Genomic DNA, 20,251 nt, shown 5'->3' on the forward strand with positions numbered 1-20,251 from the left:
TCTAAAAATTATAAATCCATTGTGTCAGAAAACAGTAAATTAATTGGATATCCGAATTCATCTTATTTATTTTTATTTGCATCGGATTATTCGGTAAGATATCCGATACATATATTAATATAATTTGGCGGACAGTCTAAATATAAATGAGTTTTGTATGTTATTATAAAAATAAAAATTATATATCTTTGAAGTTTGGGATTGCTGCCTTACAATATATATATGTTACAATTTAATAGATGAGTCAACTGTTTACCCTTCTTAAGCCACACATGCAATGATCTTATTTTTAGTACTTGGTGAGGATTTAAGTTATTCTAATATAGAATTATACGTCTCTAGATAGCCACCACGTCATCCATTTTAAAAATATATGGCTCTCCATCTTAGAAATTAGAAAGGTAATTTTCGATGTGATGCACAATGTATTGTGAGATGGAGGAAAGTTGTTCGTCTTCCATATGGATGACATAGAGGCTATGCAGGCCTGTATAATCCTATGAGGTGCAAAACCATTATACTACATGAGAATACCTAAGTTGGACTTTTTCAAGTCAAAAACAAAAATACAAGAAAACAATATTACAAACTCCAGCATAAGTTACAAGATGAAGGGATACAAATCTACCTGCATCTCTTGATTTTGTTCCTTAAGTCCTCACAACTTATTAACGAAAAAGCAGGCAGATCTAAAAACTAACTTATGGAATGATTGTGCGTTCTGACTCTTTAAACATTTAAATTGCAATTTTGCTCATAGGAATTGATCTCTTTGAATAAGAAATGCGCAAAAATTACTATAAATTGTTTAAGAATAAAAATATAGAATAGTATGTTAAGATAGCTCTACTAATATTAAAATATTTGGCTTTTATTAGTCTCTACCTTATCCTACTCTTCGGTTTCATAATATTCTATATTTTTCTCCTCTCAGAGAGCAGCAAACGAGATTTCGTTAAAAAAGTAATATATTTAAAATTCTCTACATTACCATAAAATGAGTGCCATGAATGTCCATCCCATAGCACATGCACCCACATGTGCCTGCTTGTATTTCCATGTACTAATGCATGCAAACAAAAGGAACTAAATAATAGGTAAAGAATTGACAATTATTCATAAATTTTATAAATATTTTTTCGACGATAATTCTAGAAGTACCAATAGGTCGGGTCGGACCAGATCATGAGTAATCCCGATCCAATCTGGTTCCTTATTCGGATCCTAATTTTGGACCCAGACCTAATCATTAAAAGATCGAGTCGGATAAGGTCGGATTTACGGCTATAATTTTTGACCCAATAGATCATTCAGGTCGAGTCGGATCCATGCATAACTCGGTTCAAATCCAAAAAATTCGGGTCCGATTCGGATCCGCTCTAATCTGCATAACTAATAAATTGTGCCAAAGAAGTTGAGAGAATTATATGACCAACGAGGAACTCCTAAATGGTTGGAGAATTGGTAACATTTCAAATAATACTAGAAATATAATGATGTCTAAATAGTCCTTTTTGTTGTTTTAAAATTTAATACCTTTTACTCAAAAAAAAAGGAGAAAAAAATAATATCTTTTTTCACAAGTTCAAATGAATTTATCAAAGAGCATATGCCATGATAGAATTATATAAAACTTGTAGATCTGAGAATCTTGTATGTCGCTTGCATGCACGCTCCCATTCCAATAATTGGGGAGGTGCAAATGCATGTTTAGAGAAGGAAGACAATGGACTTTATGAATGGTGATAAGGCTTTGAAGCAGTCCTCAGCTAGCAACCCTAATTTAACTAACTTGTAAAGTATCTTATAAAAAGGGGCAGCCAAGAAAGCTCCTTTCGCCATCTGGGTTCATCTAATGAAATGACCTTGGATATGGAGCAATGACCAGACACCGTGCCGGCAAAGAAACGAGAGATAATTTCCTTGCTTGGGGCAGATATTGAATGCCTTTTGAGATGTCTATGGAAGAAAACGAAGATGACCATTCCCATTGCCAAACAGCAAGTTATATATCTAAACCTTCATTTAGAGGCTGTCGGCTTCATCTCCGATTTTTTGGGACCGGCCGCATAATGTTGAGAAAATAATCATAGACTAGCCAAGCCTACAAAAAGAATTAAACTAGTGCGGTAAAATGCTAGACATATTATTTAGATTTTTTTAGCTCTGTAGCCCATGATCAATCTCCATAAAACTCTGCATAGATCATGAGCCGAATCCGCTCTGATACCATTTTGTTATAACCCAATATTTCACTCCAAAAATACTAGCCAAAAAATGTTATTTGGATTTCTTGGCTCTTTATAAGTACCTAAAATCTACTCAGTACATTGTCGATGTGGAACTAAATATAACCCGCATGGGTCCTTGCACATGTACGACAAAGTACAATCCTATAATTATCAGTCCCACATTTAGGAAGACTCAAAACGAAAGTTAGGGTTGATGGTCAAACAAAATAGTCTGCGGGTGCCAGCGTCATGTGCATTGAGGAGGTGGTTTCTCACCTCATTGATGTTGAAAAAAATAACTATAAAACAGCCAAGTCAACACAGTAATTAAAATGGGTAATATCAAGCTGATACAAGTACAGTGAAGCACTAAGTTTGCAATCATCCCCCATCTAGGTAAATTCAATGAGTAGTTAGCATTAAAAACTCAAAAGAGATTGCTTGCAAGAACATATGTTATTTGCCAGGCGGTCTTCAAACTAACTTTATCGTTGATGGTTAATTTTCTACCTTTTCGTCACTACAACTATTTTTTGAGACCAGTTACTAGAGCTATTATATAACTGCTCCTTGTATAAAGGAACATCCAGAGAGATGATGAGAGGAGTTCGCTATGATTCAATATGCAACTACCAAAGAAAAAGGGAATCAATCCTCTACAAATAGGATGTAAATGATATCCAAAAACTTGATCATCCAGCCTGAATTTTTTAAAATAGGTGTATGGACTCAAATAAATTTTTGGCAACCTTACCTGATCAATTTTGAATTCTATATTTACAAATTTAGACTTAACTATGTTCAAATATGAAAACTTCATAACCAAATACTAAAAAAATAAGCTATATACATGTAGTATATGTAAATATAGCAATATCAGAAAAAGGCTACACGGTTTGTGTTAATTTTTTTCTTCATATTTGTGTTTTTATTTTTTTTCCTATATGCTCTCTTCCCATTTGCTATTTTAGATTTTGATTTGTTTCAAACTATATAGATTTTGATTATGTCTAAATCAAACTAAATATAAATAGGAAAGTAAATATGTTTCAAATGTAATTGGATTTGTTTCAAAACCAACCTTTCACTTTCATATGATGCTCCTTTTATATTGTATCATCATAAACCATTGTGATAAGATCCTCTTATTGTTAATCCTTTGCTAGTTGACCTATCAAAATCGCGTGCTAAATACTTCAAAAGACTCGTGTCCAAATTTGAATCTGAATATTAATCGAGCTTGGATGCAAGTTTGGAAGTTCACTAATTTTGATGGGCTTGAAACTGAATCCGAACTTGATTGTTCTAACTGACTTTGGATGTGGATACGGTATGGATCTAACCCGAATCTACTTGTTCACAATCCTAGTTACAAAATATTAGTTGTACGAAATTTCTGTAAGTGAGGTATAGAGCAAATTTTTATTAGTTATGCAACGATGATGATCAAACGCTAGAGATAGGGGAGTTAAAGTTGTTTACACTAAAGTATTATAAATTCGAAAGATACAAGTCTGTCTCCATCTATTAAATCAAGCAAATCAGACATGCTTCTCACTTGACACACAATGCTTATGTTAAAATATAGCTAAATGTTTCATATGTAATTTATGAAATACTATTAAACATTAACTTGTATTCGAAAACTGAATTGTCTCATGACTATCAGGCATTACAAAACAAGAAACTTATGAGAGTAAAGTGGTATTACTTTTATCCTGACTCAACCTAACCTAAGGTAACCTATTTAGGATTTTTCATAATCATGCAAATCTATACAATTATAAGGAAAATCCAGTGGAATGTTCACATTTTGACAAACTAGATGTTCAACCAGTATAATAAATGCACTCACTTTACCTAACTTACCTAACTCTTCTTAGCTTTCAATTAAAAAAAGAAATTAGATGAGTGCAACCATCAAAAATACAAGTATATTTATCTTCAAATATAAAATTTAAAATATTTAATCATAAGATTATTGCCACCTATATTGCTGCTCCTGTTCATCCTATCGGCTCAGCCAGCCTTTATAAACGCTAGGTTTTGGTTAGAATCCAAAACGTCATTTTGATCAAACTTACAAAATGAAGTCTAAAGTCATTACCATGACCTGTTTGGTGTCACATAAGTTTGTAATCAAATTCTAGCCAGATCAAATCTTGTCACTAACAGCCAAAAAACACTAGATGGCTCCTCTATGTTTATATATCTTCCTGCTGTACTTCAATTTTTTTCTCTCAAAATCCAAAACAGAGGAGTCTATTTAAAGACCAGAAGACTTCTCTAAATGGCGGCCCCTTGACTCAATAAAAGACCGCAGCACCGAGCTTGGGCCGAAGACCTAGAAGCCTGAACAGTATGAACTGGGTTTGAGCTTAGAAATAAATCTAAGAATCCTTGAGGTATTGCTTATGTTGTAATCCAAGAAAAAATGACAAGACTGAGCAACATGTACAATGAAACCCTTTATTATTACTATTATTATTATTATTGTAAAACTTTTGGAGCTTTTGGTAGCAAGGATTTTGCTTTCAAATAAAGCAAATAAAAGTAATAAACAAAAGCAAGGAATACTATGCAAATGCTATCTTCAAGACTAATTTGTCGAGAAATATAAACAGCAATAATGACGCCCCCCGCCCCCACACCCCCCAAAAAAAAAAGAAATGTGGAACCTTGTCCGACCTCATCACCTGGCACCAACCATGAGGGACGGCCCAATGCATTTGGGGGCCTAAGGCGAACTCATTAAGAGAGGCATTTTTAAAAAAAAAAAATGATAAATTTTTTTAATAAGTGTAAAATACTCTAAAAATGGTGGAAAAGAGGCTGAAGACGCAACCGTCGAAATTCTAGAATGCCCCGGATGCAAACTATTCAAAAAATGGTAAAGATAAAACTTATTGCAAAAGCTGGCATTTCTAACTAAACCTAGTAAGCATAAATAAATTCAAACAAATCATGAATTGAACAAACTTGCAAATGGCAGAGAAATTTCTTTAAACGAGTTTTCCTTCTCATTTTGCAGGGTTTAAGGCATTTCTCATTCCATAGGTAGGAAATTTTCAAGAAATTGATGCACTCAAATTAGATGACAAAATTAATGGTTATGCGCACCTTCCCCAAAGAACAAAACAAAGAAGGAAAAGCTGACAACATTAATGGTTATGCAATATAGGTCGGAGTGGAGCCACCAAATTCCAAGGTACAATTTTATATAGCCCAAGGTTCAAAAACTCAATTTCAGTTTCAAATCCAGTTACCCTAGTAACTTTAGGCTTCCATAGTTTCATCTTCAATTTCAAAGTTTCGGTTCAAAAATATTTAACACAAACAATATATTTACAAATCGTTTAATTTGGTTGAATAAATTTCGAAAACTAGCCCATGTTTTGCATAAGTTTCAAACACTATCCAGACTTTTCATTTTGGTTTTTGTGATATAGACATGGATATCATGCTCGGCCTTAAATAGCGACATTCCGGCACAGCAGCACTCTGTAGTCTGTACCACAGTGCCTTGCAGAAATATTGGAACAAATAATCTAAAAGATTCTATGCTTGGCTCTAGTATCATGTGTTACAAAATCTTGGAAAAGCTTGAACTGTATACAGTAGTACATCTTCCAGAGCCAAAGTTTTGCACTTCATTCCATGCAAAATAATCATTTTTAACAGATCATCATGCTTTCCTTCTTTTGCTTGTGAAAATAAGTAAAGGGAAATGCCTTATGCCTATGCCCTCATTTCATATAGATTCTGTTGTGGGGGGGAGGGGGCCTTGAATTTAGTCCCACATCGGCTAGTAGCGGAAAGGTTCCGTGCCTTAAAACGGGGGGTGGAAATCCTTTCCTCCTGAGGGCCCTTTTGTGGGACAAAACCGTGAGGAGGGCTCCGGGTACGCTCGACCCCCAAAGCGGACAATACCTCGGAAGGAACGCGGTCCTCTTTCTCTGCTAGCTTAATGTGGGCTATGCTGTTGCGCGAGACTCTGGCCAAAGCGTCCGTTCCCGCAACAGATGGCACGCCAGGAAGGGGCGCCTCCTCTCTCCATTGACTACCCTTCAGGACTGTGGGGGCCCGTTGGGGTAAAACCTGGCCGGAACCTTTCCGCTGGGGGCTATGTTATGGGGGGAGGGAGCCTTGAATTTAGTCCCACATCGGCTAGTAGCGGAAAGGTTCCGTGCCTTAAAATAGGGGATGGAAATCCTTTCCTCCTGAGGGCCCTTTTGTGGGACAAAACCGTGAGGAGGGCTCCGGGTATGCTCGACCCCCAAAACGGACAATACCTCGGGAGGAACGCGGTCCTCTTTCTCTGCTAGGTTAATGTGGGCTATGCTGTTGCGCGAGGCTTCGGCCAAAGCGTCCATCCCCGCAACAGATTCTCTCATGAAGATTGCCATAAAGCACATTATAACTAACGTTACTAACCTCAAAATCATGAAGATTGCCACACACCAAGTCCGAATATAAGAACTCCAACTTGGAGTCTCCAAAGAAGAGAGCTTTAAACTTTTGCAGTCTAGAATTCAGAACACAGCTACAATATGAAAAGTTTCAAGAGATGACTCGGATCGAGAATTTTCATCTCAAAGTGGAGAAATATACAGCGCGCTTGCATTAATTTTCTTTACTTTTCAAGTGCAAGAACAATTTCTCGTACAATTTTAGAAAACAGTATCATTATCTTAAAATCTTATTACAAGTTCTTGCCAACACATCTGAGCTGCCACTGGCAGATTAAAATACATGCTCCAGAAATGCTGAACCTCAAGATCATGCTTTATTTTTTTTGCAGTTCTAACAAATTAGCACCATGTTCTGATTGACATTTGACACTGCATGGTTGTAAAATTGCTGTTTCACAAAAAATTTTATCAAAACCCTTGCATGTGTCTCCATCATGAGTTCATGACTTGTTTATAGAAAGGAGTAAGTCATCAAAGTATGAAAGTAATATATTATATGAAAAATCAAAAAAAAAAAAAACACCCCACTTTGTTTTATGTTTGATATCCAAACCAACAGTAAACCCAAATCATAATCAGAGCTTCAGAGATTGATAGATAATCAAATCACAAACAGAATGGCAACCATTCTATATCATTTTCCATTGTAGCAGTTTCACCAACTGCAGATATATAGCAGGGAAAAGGAAAATGGGCAATGGATAAGTTCTCACATTTGAGTTTAAATTGAGCGTAACCATCCAAGTCGTCCTTCAGCTGATACACGTACGTAATCGTTAGAATTTTTGCATGTTTTGCATGCAGAAATTAAAGCCCTCGTACAATGACTTAAAGCATCATGAATCAGCTTATTGTGGGAAAACTGGGAAAAGTCCACCTCTGAAGTTCCTGAAACAAATGGCATATTGATAGATTCTATGATCACTTGCACAAGGCGAGGCTGAGAACATGTGGTTTTCGTTGACACGTTGATAAAGAAGAACCGAGTAAAATGAAAATTAGTAAACTGTGGCTACTGATGGGTTAGATCTTGAAATATAAGCTGCCTACGTGTTGCTATGATGAGCTAGAACTGAAATGGATGAAGTGGAAGCTCAACTGATAGCTGGATTCAACTGATAACTGGATTCAGTTAATTAGCTAGACTTGTTGAGCTCATCAGCTGGGCTGGAGCTGAGTTGTATCAAATCTGCGAATTCTTCCATCCTCTGATCTTAGTCTTCCTCCTATCTTTTTTCTTCTTCTCTGTTCATAATATCATTTTTTGTTATGGTATCAGAACGTACTGGTTTCATGGCTAATGCTGCGTCTGATATCTCTCATTCACCTTCTACTTCATCCATTTCAGTTCTAGCTCATCATAGCAACACGTAGGCAGCTTATATTTCAATATTAGATACTTCAGGACAAGCATAAGTTGTTGTTGAGTAGAGAGTATGAAGTACTTTTTGCACAGGTCTTCCTTTAACTCAACCATTTAAGAATATATAAAGATCAGCCATTACGAATCGTACCCTTTGGGACCTTACTTGGCTTCCGTTTTTCTGCCTTGAAATCTGTTTTTGGTTCTTCGCACCTTCTAGGCTTGCTCGATATTGTTAATTAATGCAAAACATTTGGGTTTCTCCGGGTAGAGGAGAATACCATCACTGAATCAATGGTATTTGAAAGGGGAAATAATGCACGCTCCACCTCAGGCAGGACTGGCCTCACCAGGACCTTGTCATAGGCCGACCTCAGACGATTTTGACCCCATCCGAAGAGCCGATCAACCAAGGTGAACTGTTTCACCTCTAAATGATGAACTAATTGACACATGCCGACAAACACTGACAGTCCTGACCATCGATCGTTGTGACAGCGACTGGTCGTTGCAATAGTTCTATATTCAAAGCACGACTAGTACTATATGCCGCCCATGCCGAGGTCGTACTACTGGCTGCTGCCTGGCACCTAGAGCGCATCATGCCGACCCAAGTAATGATAAATTCGGTTCTCCAATATAAAGTGGCAACTCGAGAGACCTCAAGTGCGCAATCACATGCGTATGTAATACCAAAACCACTCTCCCCTAAAATTCTCTCCCTTTCATGCTGTTGCTTTTCTATTCTGACCTAACAAATTTAACCAACTTAAGCTGATATTCCATCTTCTCCTAGATATATCATACTATTGCTACAGCAGCCCAAGAGGTTGGACATGCAATAATCCTAAAGGAAGAGTTTGAGATTCACGTGGCAGTGCTAGAAGATGAAGTTATCCCATGACAAAACTCCTATGACGACCTAGAGGCTAAGGTTGTATCAATCGAGTAGTGGATTACCTCTTTAGAAGCTTAACTAGCAGAAGCTTATATGAGGCTGGCAGGGTTGGAGGTGAGCCTGATTGAAGAGAAGAAGGCGCGCGAAGTGAAGCTGCAAGCTCTGGCCAAAGCGCATGCCAAAATTGATGGAAGATGACATCATCCATAGTCTACTTGTGAATCTACAATTATATATACCATCAAGTACCAAATCGAGTTGTCACATTGCCTCCCGCCATATAGAATATGTATCATATAGAAAATCTCTACAAGCTCCCTTTGATAAGGTTACCCCGTGGTCCTTGTGATGCTTACATCAGGTAGTATAAAGTCGTTATAATTTTTTCCTTCATTCTTCGGGAAAGGATCAGAAATTAATGTCAGCACAATTTGCCGACTTCACCAAAGATTTTTGTAGTTTACTAGAACCGGCAATCTTAAATATCAGCCAGGTATTGGTCTAAGTATTTATCAATATTTCAGTCTATTTTAATCTTGTTGGTGTGATTTCTATGCTCCAATGATCAATGAATTCAGAGGGCTCCATCAGTTATCTCTAAATGACCAGAAGCCTCAAACCTGGGTTCTTTATAGACCACAGTGCTTCTATACATTGACTGATAAGCCAATTCATCCATCATAAAGATGGGTTTGACCATCTTCACCATAGAACTCATCGGAATGTATTATGGTGTTGCATATCAATTTTCCACTATAGAAATAAGTTATCCAATATATTTTAGTTGCGAAGCCAAAGATGATGCATACCGCTCCAAAAGTGGCCTCAATTAGTCATTTTTGCTGCTTCTACTTTTCTAACTTTCTTCCATAGTAAAATGATGGTAATTACGCAGTTGTCAATCAACGCAACAATGACTACATAGTGTCCCACTGCCACAAGGGTAACGATGACTATGTGATTCCCACTAGCACTAAGGTGACGATGACTATATGATGTCCCACTAGCACTAAGGTAATGATGACTACATAAGATCCCACTGGGCATGCCAGAAAATTTGTTGGTGGTCTTTCCAAGTCACTATGGGTAGATGCGTGCAGGTGTATGCCACCGACATTGGATCAGCTATAAAGTATTAGAAAGGAGGATAAAGAATAGAAATATAGGTGCCTTAACCTTTAAGAACTTTTTCCTCCGTAATACTACCATTTGAAGGATATGGATAAGCGGTGTAGCATTGGGCTATAGGAGAGGGTTGTACCACTGATATAGTAGGGGTATAACACTAAGCTATAGTAGTAAAAGTTAATTATAGCTTCTCCTAAGGTAGAAACTACGATAGACTAAAATAAGATAAAATGTATTGGATTGATTGTCGAATGATATCCATACAGAGTACAAATCTACCATTTGTACTAAAGTATAATAGTTGCCCATTCAAATAATCACTACCCACATCTAGCCTCCACCTCTGACAGTTTTAGTAGTGGATGCTAGTTGTCCTTCCAACCTTGTACCATTGTTAGACCGAAAGTTAACACGAAGTTCTTTAGCAAAAAAAAAGTTAACACTAAGTTGGCCTTCTTGTAAGACATATCAGGCCTTTAGCGTGATTCACAAGTCAGCTCCCTCATAGGATTCATTCAGCCTCAACTCATAGGATATTTTTGAAACTCCATATACCCTGTTCTCAGTGTACATGTAGCTAACTCAGCATGTATTTGCCACGCCTCATTTTGAGCATGGATGTAGTGCAAACAACGAGGTCTGTTTTTCTTAACCTTGTAGTGCAAATCATCTTGTTGAGTATAAAAGAAAAGATATTCTCATCCCATACGAATGTAATGTGCTATGCTTAATCCCTTATCTAATCTAGATGAACAAATTAGTGGAGGCCCGTTAGCTGATGTTTCGTATACATTCTCTTGAAGTGAGCTTCAAATTGCTCTATTGTGACCCGATCCTTCTGCAATATATTTGTTGTTTTGCTAAAGAATTGAAACGCTCAAGTCTGTCTTCTAATTTGACCATCCTTTCCAGCTCTCATAAAATTTCTATACTAATGCATGGGGCATTGAATGCTTCGCTATGACGTCGATGTTTTAAATCATTCTCTTCACTTGATCACCCATTTTCAGCTCCCATAAAAATTTCTATGCTAATGCATGATCTAAAATCATTTTCTACATAATCCTAAGAAAACCTAATATCTATTCCTACTCATTTTACATTAAAAACAATATAGGTATTGATGATATAAGCCACATATGTTAGCTATTATATTTTTTAAGATATGATGAAATTTCAAGCCAATTAGAACAATAAATACTCGATATTAAAATCGTATCCACATGATGAATAAAATTTTTTGTGCAACTCAAATCTCTAAAATAAAAAATAAATAATATAGTAGATATAAGAGCTTAATTTATTATCTAAACTAGAAAACTATACCAATGATATTATTAATACGGGCATTTATACTGTGAATATAGAGTTAAGAATAAGCTTTTTAAATATATAAAATAGATAATAAAATAAAAAAAATAAAATTTTACTTATTATTTAAAATAATAAATTATATTATTCAGATTTCAGCGCAAGCTGTCATTATTTTAGTTATATATAATAGATAATAGTTTTGAATCTAAGATACAGTTTAAAGATCCCATACGTCAGCCTATGCACGCCGTGACGTGTTTAAACGGCGCCAGCCGTGCAAGGAGATGGCAATGTCGGACGGACAGAAAGGACGACAAAAATCGATCATATCGAAGAAGAACCGGAGGAGAAAGGGGAAGACGAGAGAAGAAACGATTAATCCTGCCACGGGGCAGAATTTCGACCAAATTTTCAGTAGTTTTTCCTCCTTTCTTTTGATTCTTTAGGCTCTTCTTTCCTTAGGGTTAGGGCATCATGGCGGCGTCGGCGGCGGAGGCTGCGGTAGCGGGATCGGGGCCCTCTGCTGGCCCTGTCAACGGGGAGGAGCAGGTGCGGGTGCGGCGGCGGACCCTGGAGGCGGTGCTGGAGCAGTGCCGACAAGCCCTCGAGCTGCTCCAGGACGCCAAACTCGACCAAGATCCCGCTGGAGATGCGGCGGCGGAAGAGGAGGAGAAGGAGGAGGAGAAGGGGGAAGAGGAGGGTTACACGCCGCGCTCGCCTTCTGCCGACGATCAGGAGATCGATGAGGTAAGGAGGGAATTCTTCTGCTTGAGATTACGTTTGGGGATTTATTAGTTTCTAATGCTTTTTTTAATGTTATTAGCTTTGGATTTCATAATTTTGGTCAGCAGTTAATTGGTTGGAGCATTGAATTATGATTGAATCATGGCGTAATCGTCCAATTCATTATGTTGTGCTAGCGGGATCGGTTTATGTGAATTTTATTATCTCCTTGTTGGGTACATTTGGGGTTGATTGAAGAAGGATTTGGTTTTGGCTTTTCTCACCAGTGCAAAGGATTTAGGAGGCAGTTGAGTTTCTGTGATTATTTGATTATTTAGTTATTCTTTTTGGGTGGAAAAAAATGAGATTGAATTTTTTTAGAATTGTCAAATGTTTAAGGTATTACTGTAGGCAAATATTATATGGGACCAAAAAAAATTGATTGCATAATATGGTAACCTTCAATTTCGGTGATTTAAGAGTATTCTTCGTGCAACCCCTCACTGTCAAATGAAGTTACTTATTCATCTCCTTTCTGGCAGATGGGACAAGAGTATGCAGGAACCTGCAAAGGCATTGTTTGTGCATTATTCTGTCTGATCAGTTAGAAAATATATAAAAATATATGAAGAATACTGATAAAGGATGATCAACTATCTATTCCTCTAAATGCGAGCCTGATAAACTTGAGATATTAAATATGTTAATATCATTTGATGAAAATAGACTCCTTCATTTCATTAGTTTAGTCCCTGTTATCCTAAAAGATCCATGATCATACCCTAATTTAAAAGGGAATCCCTTGATAGTAGCTGCCTAGAATGCCATACCTGCATAAAAATATCTTTGGGAGCTCTCTTTCACACTTGCTTCTTAGGCCAGCCCTTTTTTATTTTATTTTTTTAGGTCTTCTTTGTTGTTGGTACACTTGAATCTACTACAACATCTGCTTAGCAATTCTGTAGCTAAGGAAGGGATTGTAATTAATCTGATAAAATAGGAGTTGGAATATTTCTCCTATGTAAAGCAATTCTTGGTGTGGTTCTACTTCTTAAAGCAACTTCATTTGAAATTCTGTAACCAAAGTGAGTAGATTTGAAATGGATGGTAAATGGTGGGTGTGGTTCTACTTCTTAAAGCAACTTGATTGTTGTGGATTCATTTGCTTGTGAAGGTGATGGTTATCATAGGAAGAACCTAAGGGCATGTATGTTGTACCTTAAAATGAAATGATAAGATTCTTGTATGACCTACTTAAGCTAAGGATTATTTTTGGAAAAACAAGATGAGAAATGTGTTCCTAAAAAATATCTGAGCAATATTTTGTTGACTCTTCGAAAGTTGACTTGTTACTTTCATTGTCAATTTATCACCTTTGCAGAGGAACATAGGATCTTAAATCTAATAAAGAAGATAATGTTTTTATTAATATGATTTTTGTAATTTTCTATTGTTCTGGATTCGTCCTGTTTCTTTATTTTGTATGGTTGGCAATTTGAGATGGATTTGTTGCTTCCTACCGACATTGCATGGGTTTCAGGGGGAAGTCAAAGTTTTGTTATTTCAAAAATTGATTGTTATTTTATGAATTTTTCCTGCTAAGGAGATAGATGGTATCAGAGTTTAAGGGGCTAGATATTATCTTGGGGGCTATCAAATAAAACCATGCGATCACCGTTAAGTATTAGCGAAAGGACTAGGGAACCTATTGGTCATTGCTATCGTTATGCATTCAGTGGTAGGATTTTGTTTTGATTGTTGAATCATTTGAAAGTTAAAGCACCTCCTTTTGTTATGCAGCTGTGTGATCTTCTCAAGTCTAAAGTTGAATCATCTGACTTTCTTGAAAAGCTTGGGAGCAACCACAAGTCAGTTTTTCACAGTATTTCTGGTATGCCTAAAGTTTGATAAATTCATTCCTTTTCTTCTTCTAACTTAAACAGATCTTTGTCTCATCTAGTCATGCAAGATTTACTGCAGTTTGAATACTGACTGATGCAGCAGCGAACTTTATTGCATGTTGCATATTGTTTTTCTTCTCTGTTTCTAGTCTAATATCAGTGATAATTGCTGACTGGAATGTCTAAATGTAGTAGCAGATGAGAATGCATCTTGGGATATGGTTAGCACCATGGATCTGTGGGAAGATAAGCAAGTGGATGATGAATCAGATCCAGATGGTTATGTTCTTGTCAGGCAAGAGGACATAGTGGAGGGGATTGCTAGCTTCATGGCTGCATACCTATTATCACTGAAACAAACTAAAGTATGTCATGTTTTTCCTATTATGCCATCTTGGCTTAGTTTGCTGCTATTTACTGTACTCTTTTGCTGAAAAATCTAGCAATATACCACATGGATGTTGGAAGGAACTGTAGAAAGGCTAATCATATGATTTCTTATTTGATTAAATGTTAAGTGAGAATACATTTCACCAGTACAATCACCCATGCAAGCACTAAGTGAGACTCACTACACCAGTATAATCACCAATGCAAGCACTAAGTGGTAGATGAGACAGTTTTTTTTGCAACTGCTAGCTGATTTATGCCTTTAGTTGCATCCATGATTATGAGCTATTCTTCTTCATGCTACATGGAAGTTAGTGATGATGAGTAATTATTACCTAGTGATAACTGGAAAAAGGAAGAAAACAGAGTTACCAAATGCAAATAAAAAATTATGTACTGGAACATTACACAAATTCAAATAACACTGACACACACCCATGCAGCACACATGCAGGATGCTATCAAAATTACATGGGAAATGGGAAGTAACTAGATGCATGGTTCTTTGTGTATCTGTTAAGTGTTTTTGAGTCATTTAGTCATCGACAAGTTCATCTTGTGCAGGTGTCAATAGCCCACAAATCATAGTCAATGTGTTTGAATGGTTAAATAAAGTGGTCAAAATCATAACATAGTGGTCATTGAGGAGTCATCTTGGGTAGTTTAAAAATCATTACTTTTTTTTGGGTTTAAGGTGGCTCTAAACCATGTGGAGGATGGATTATATCATCCCATGTCTTTTATTATTTTTCTCATATATTTTCTTATTCTTTCTCTTCTTACATGGAATTAAATTTTAGAACTGTTATCGTCACCACATGTTTAGACATGCTGAATTTGTGGTGTGGAACATGAAGAATCCTCATGAAATGACATGCAGTCTTTGGCAAACAAATCCAGTAGGAACAATGCAATCTTTTTGTTCCTTATTTCCAAATCCTTTATTTTCTTGATCCAACTCTCGTACCTTAAATCAGTCTCTTGTTACTTGAAATCATCTGCTTTTTACTTTTCCAATAGAAAAGGGATAAAGGATTGTTGGGAAAATTATTGGGATTTCTTAATTATGAATTTATTAAAAGCTTTTTCTTGATCATATCTGTCTAGATTTGCTGTCACCATATCTGTCTGATGTTTGTGTATATGTTTATTAAGAGGCATGTACGTAATTAAGGGAATTCAGATTGCTTCTTTGCTTTTGGTTAAAAATTTCAATTTGATAATAGAGGCTCAGACTGATTCCATGTTTGTTTCTGCATCTCATATTTCATCAGTTTGATACCAAAGCATCCAAATTTTAAGGCAAATACTGAAAAATCCCAATTTCTTGCATCCATTCTACTTAAAATTGAGTCAATTTATTTTCACCTTTCAAAAAAAAGAAAATGTCATTTGTCCTCATTTGCTCTTATAATGTTCTTATATAACCTAGAATTTTCTTGCATGAGATGAATGAGAACGTAGTCTATCCACTTTAGGTATGTTTGTTATTAATTGAGTTATTTACATATAGTTTCTGATGACAATATATCAATTAGGTTCTGTAGTTTTTTTTTATTTTTCTTCTTTTTAAGGCACCACATAATCTTGAACATATTGCATAAAGTACATCTAAGTATGCTGAGAATTGAGCAGTCTTCTTTTGCCTTCGATGCTCATTCCCTAGTATCTTTTCACAGTAAGCACTCAAATTCTGTTGTCTCCTTGATGACAAATGGCTCATTTTCCTTCACTTACATGACCAAATCGTGTGTTGCCCTTTCTCGATGTTTTCAATACTATGCGCTAATGCTGTGCCAGCCTGGCACTGAATTGTACTTGTCAAGGGTGCCTGTGATTGGCACTAACCGGCTTATCTGCTCTGACATGGTGTGTGGCTTACCTGCTCTGACATGTTGTGTGCCGACCAGTGACCAGCACGGTTGTCATTTTACTTTTACTCCCACTTTTCTTTAAAAATGTATCTCCTTTTTCTTTTCTCTTTTATCTCCAAGTTCTCTACGCCAATGCATTACAACAAGCCAAAATGCATCCCTACCTCTACCAAAAAAGAAAGTACCGCCCTGCCCAGACTCTCCCCTTCTGTCACTATCGTGATCGCCATGATCACCATCTGTATTTTCTACCAACTTATTTTCTTTTCCTGTTTTACTGCAAAAGTTGAAAGTGATGTTGATAACAATTATTACACCCCACACCCCATACTTCCAATTAGCCATATCATTTTGTTTAATCTTTAGGAGCTTCAAATCATCTTTTGTATAAAATGGTTAAGTTTAGTTAGGTTGTATAAAAATACTACATACAAGTTACCATCCTTCCTCAACAATAACCAACTTTCCAGATTTCCTAATAGGCTTATCGAAGAAGAGAGTTTTTAAACTACCAAGCCTTGGATGTATGTGCTTCTTGCTTATGCATTCTCATTTATCCATTCAAATTTTCAAATTCACTTTTGGAGGAGGAAAGCTATGAACTCTACAAAACACATGCCACCATATCTCTTTCTTTTGAATGATTCCCTGCATTCTGGGACATGGAACTTGTGTATGTGGACAAGTTTGTTCCACGTTATATTTTCACAATGCTTAGTGTACGGCATGCTTAAATGTTTAGGATGGCAAATTTTGATTGTTAAATTAGCAGTCTTAGGTCCATTGAAGTGCTACAACTTATTGCTTTAGTTCTGATAAAATGTAGGAGATTCTTTGCACATCCTAACAATATTCCTTTTGAAGTTCATATTGCATTTAGATCTACTAATGATGCCTTATATTGGCTAGCTCATATTGCTCCAGTTGTGCTATTTGGGCATCTGGCCTACGATTGCACCCCTTTCATCTTGATATATTACGGTGATGTAAATATGCGGTGTTTCATACTTTGCAGTTTCATTTTGCAGGAATTAACTCCCAATGAACTTCAAGAAGGCGAGTTCTGTTACCTAAGTATAAAATTTTACATGTAAATTGTTGCTATTAGCCATTGTTGCATCGAATATGATTATTAATTATTGGAAAAAGTATCTGATATTAAACTGGCCTATTTCATTTCCATTTATCCAGCCCTCAGCAAAACATTTGCTGTGAAAAAGAAGAAAAGTAGACTTCGAAAGGCATGGGATGGAAGCAAAGTTATTTATAATGTGGCTTCTTGGAGTGCAACTGCTATAGGGTAAGTTGTCTGCATAATCCTTTTGTATAAAATTTGTAATCATTGTATTGCATAAAGGCATATCAATGTTTTCTTTAAATAATGCATTATGTTCCAGAGATGGAACAGTCATGTGCTTCATTTTCATTCGACTTGAATTCATAGCCTCAACTATAAGAAAGTTCTCATGTTAGAATTTAATCTTCGAACCATATCATCCACCAGATGTCCATTCATGTGTTATTTCGGGTATAATCAACCAAACATATTGGTTTATATACTGTAGTGAACATGGTTTGTTATACTGACCCAAACCGGACAATACGAATCGTACCATACTATACCAGTTCAGTATCGGTATCCAATATGGGCGGCGTACCGACACTTGGTACGCTAAAAAGACTCTATACTGTACCACACCGACACAGTGCTAGTGTGGTACCAGTATGGGTCCAGTATCGAGACGGCAAACCTTAATAGTGAAAATAAAATATAACCTCTATAGAATGTCTTTTTCTACTATTGTGATTTTTGTAGGCATAGATGTTTTCACGTGTTCCTAAAAAAAATATTCTTGATATAGTGTTACTTCATTTCATAACTTTGAAAACATGTATATTACAAGTCATTAAAATCCATCCTAAAATCCCAGTATGAAGCTGCTGCCAAAGACAAGAAGCATGAAACCTCAGTGATCATCTATATTAGGATAATTGGTCTTGCCCATAATGATGCGTTAGTACATACATTGGACATGTCACTAGTAGAATTCCCCTAAGAGTATATTCATTTGCTATTCTATGGTAGTTGGCCATGATACCGGAGGGATATCACATATGCTGCTAGTGGAGACAACTAGAATTGTGTGCTTAAGGGGACACTGCTTTAGAATTTCTGTCACAATTGACATCTTCAACTGGATCATAAAATGTCTTAATCAACTTCATTTTAACAGTGATTCCTGCTGTCTTGAAAGTTTTGGGATTCGTGGACGTCCTCTCCAATCCTTTCTTGTTCCTTTTTGTTGCTGTCCCCTCGTTCGAAGTGCAATTTAAGTTATAACTTGAACTCAGATATGAAATGTGACACATATTGTAGCCACTCCTACATCCATTTTTTTAACAAATGTATTAGGACAGATTTATTGTTTGTGTTGCATCATATGCAGAAAAGCTCCTGTTTGTTGCATTAACTAATAACTATTTTAGATTATCTATATCACCCCTCCTGTTGCTCCTTTTTTTCAGCATATACCAAAATCCAGCAATTCTTAAAGCAGCCTCTGCAGCCTTCTGGTCATCCTGCCGTATAATATCAAAGTTGATGTGAAACTTTGCTGTAATGACTTGGGAAGATGGGAAGCCTGAGGGATTTGGCATCCAGTGTCTTGCACCTTCAGTGTGCCAGAAGAGAGACTGTTTCAAGGACCTTCATAGAGCTCCTAGAGTTGACACTTGTTATTGATTTGGATAACTCTGATGCGCGAAGCTTTCATAGAGCTCCTGGAGGTCTCAAAAATGTAGAATGTTCACCCATGTGTTTATAGATGATTGATTGTCCATCCACAGTCTCTTGTATCTCTCTCTCTCTCTCTCTATCTCTCGCTCGCTCTCTCCTGGTTGTGATATTTGTGAAATCAACTGTATATATTTCATTGTTTGGATACTTAATACTTCTTTATCTGAATCATATGGCTTGAATTCAGTTTGCCTTTCTGTTTATATGACTTTATGAGAAGGGACATGCTAGAGTTAAAAAAACTATCATAATCATGGGTAATTGAGTGGGCATGACATACAGGATTATTCAATGAACTGCACAGATGCCATTACCAGATATGACGTACAGGATTATTCATAAACTCAGTGGACAATCATGATCAAGTTAATAAAAACATCCCTTCAGGAAATCTGATTGTGTGAATAGTTTTTATATGTGCATTAATCATATCTGCTGAATTAAATTTATGTTATGATTTTATGAATGATTATATTCAAGGTAATTAAAATGATAGTATGTAGTGCCAATTTTAGCGTTCTTATAATCGTTCATGCCCATTTTAGGGTCGTTACTTAGTATTAGGTTGTCTCCACTCTGGAGACTTGAGCATGACACACTATGATGAGTGGTCGAAATGGATCACAAAGCATCTAGCAACTGAAAGATTCATTATTCCTATTCAAATAAAAACTACTGCAACTTGTTCAAAGTCTACAAAGCCCACTCGGCATCCAATTGGCCCATCTTATCTCCTAATTGGGGGTTGAGGCATCATAGAAAGTAGCTCAACTATTGTTTGGGTTTTAGTGCATGCGTTTGTATATGAACCATATCCTCGATTTGGTGATTGAAAAAAGTGTTTCCATACATAAGTCTGCCACCATTGCTGGATTTGGGGATGGTTAGATTTATGCAACCTTACTCTCATGTGTGGAGAAGTTATTTTCATATTTTGAATCCATAATATTTAGATTACAATAGAGTAACCTTATCATTGCACTAAAGCTATATTTAATGATTAGACCTACTCTACTTATGCACAACAAATCGATGGATTTATAATATTATTTGTCAATATGTTGTATTGGATTCTTTAAGGACTATTGCTTCATGTAATAGTAAAAAAGGTTTGGGTTGACAAACTTAATGGTACAAGTTCGAGTCCTAAACTAGCAACT

General features: G+C 36.4%; 1 protein-coding gene across 7 annotated transcripts; it reads left to right on the top strand.

Moving 5' to 3' along the window:
• Nucleotides 1-11,618: 11,618 nt before the first annotated feature.
• LOC103716173 (uncharacterized) lies at nt 11,619-19,288 on the top strand. Of its 7 annotated transcripts, none has more exons than XR_605476.5 (6): nt 11,619-12,153; nt 13,930-14,020; nt 14,223-14,395; nt 17,323-17,384; nt 17,486-17,594; nt 18,821-19,288. XR_605476.5 is itself a non-coding variant. In XM_008804074.6 (6 exons), the coding sequence occupies exons 1-6, from the start codon at nt 11,881-11,883 to the stop codon at nt 18,900-18,902; spliced, it is 756 nt and encodes a 251-aa protein (XP_008802296.2). In that variant the 5' UTR covers nt 11,619-11,880; the 3' UTR covers nt 18,903-19,288. The 7 variants fall into 7 exon arrangements, 6 of the variants coding, with proteins under 6 accessions (XP_008802296.2, XP_008802293.2, XP_008802294.2 ...); XM_008804074.6 differs by having other exon boundaries at nt 17,323-17,350; XM_008804071.6 differs by having other exon boundaries at nt 11,656-12,153; nt 17,323-17,368.
• The last annotated feature ends 963 nt before the right edge of the window (nt 19,289-20,251 follow it).

This window comes from Phoenix dactylifera, chromosome 7 (assembly GCF_051530095.1).
Source record: "Phoenix dactylifera cultivar Ajwa chromosome 7, Ajwa_hap1_PhDact_Kaust_v1.1, whole genome shotgun sequence".
Lineage (NCBI taxonomy): Eukaryota > Viridiplantae > Streptophyta > Magnoliopsida > Arecales > Arecaceae > Phoenix > Phoenix dactylifera.

Bases quoted from the DNA above. Each gene is read 5' to 3' on its own strand.
- LOC103716173 (XM_008804071.6), top strand. From the start codon at position 11,881: ATGGCGGCGTCGGCGGCGGAGGCTGCGGTAGCGGGATCGGGGCCCTCT. The intron at 12,154-13,929 runs GTAAGGAGGGAA...TTTGTTATGCAG, and splicing joins ACGATCAGGAGATCGATGAG to CTGTGTGATCTTCTCAAGTC. The intron at 14,396-17,322 runs GTATGTCATGTT...TTCATTTTGCAG, and splicing joins TATCACTGAAACAAACTAAA to GAATTAACTCCCAATGAACT.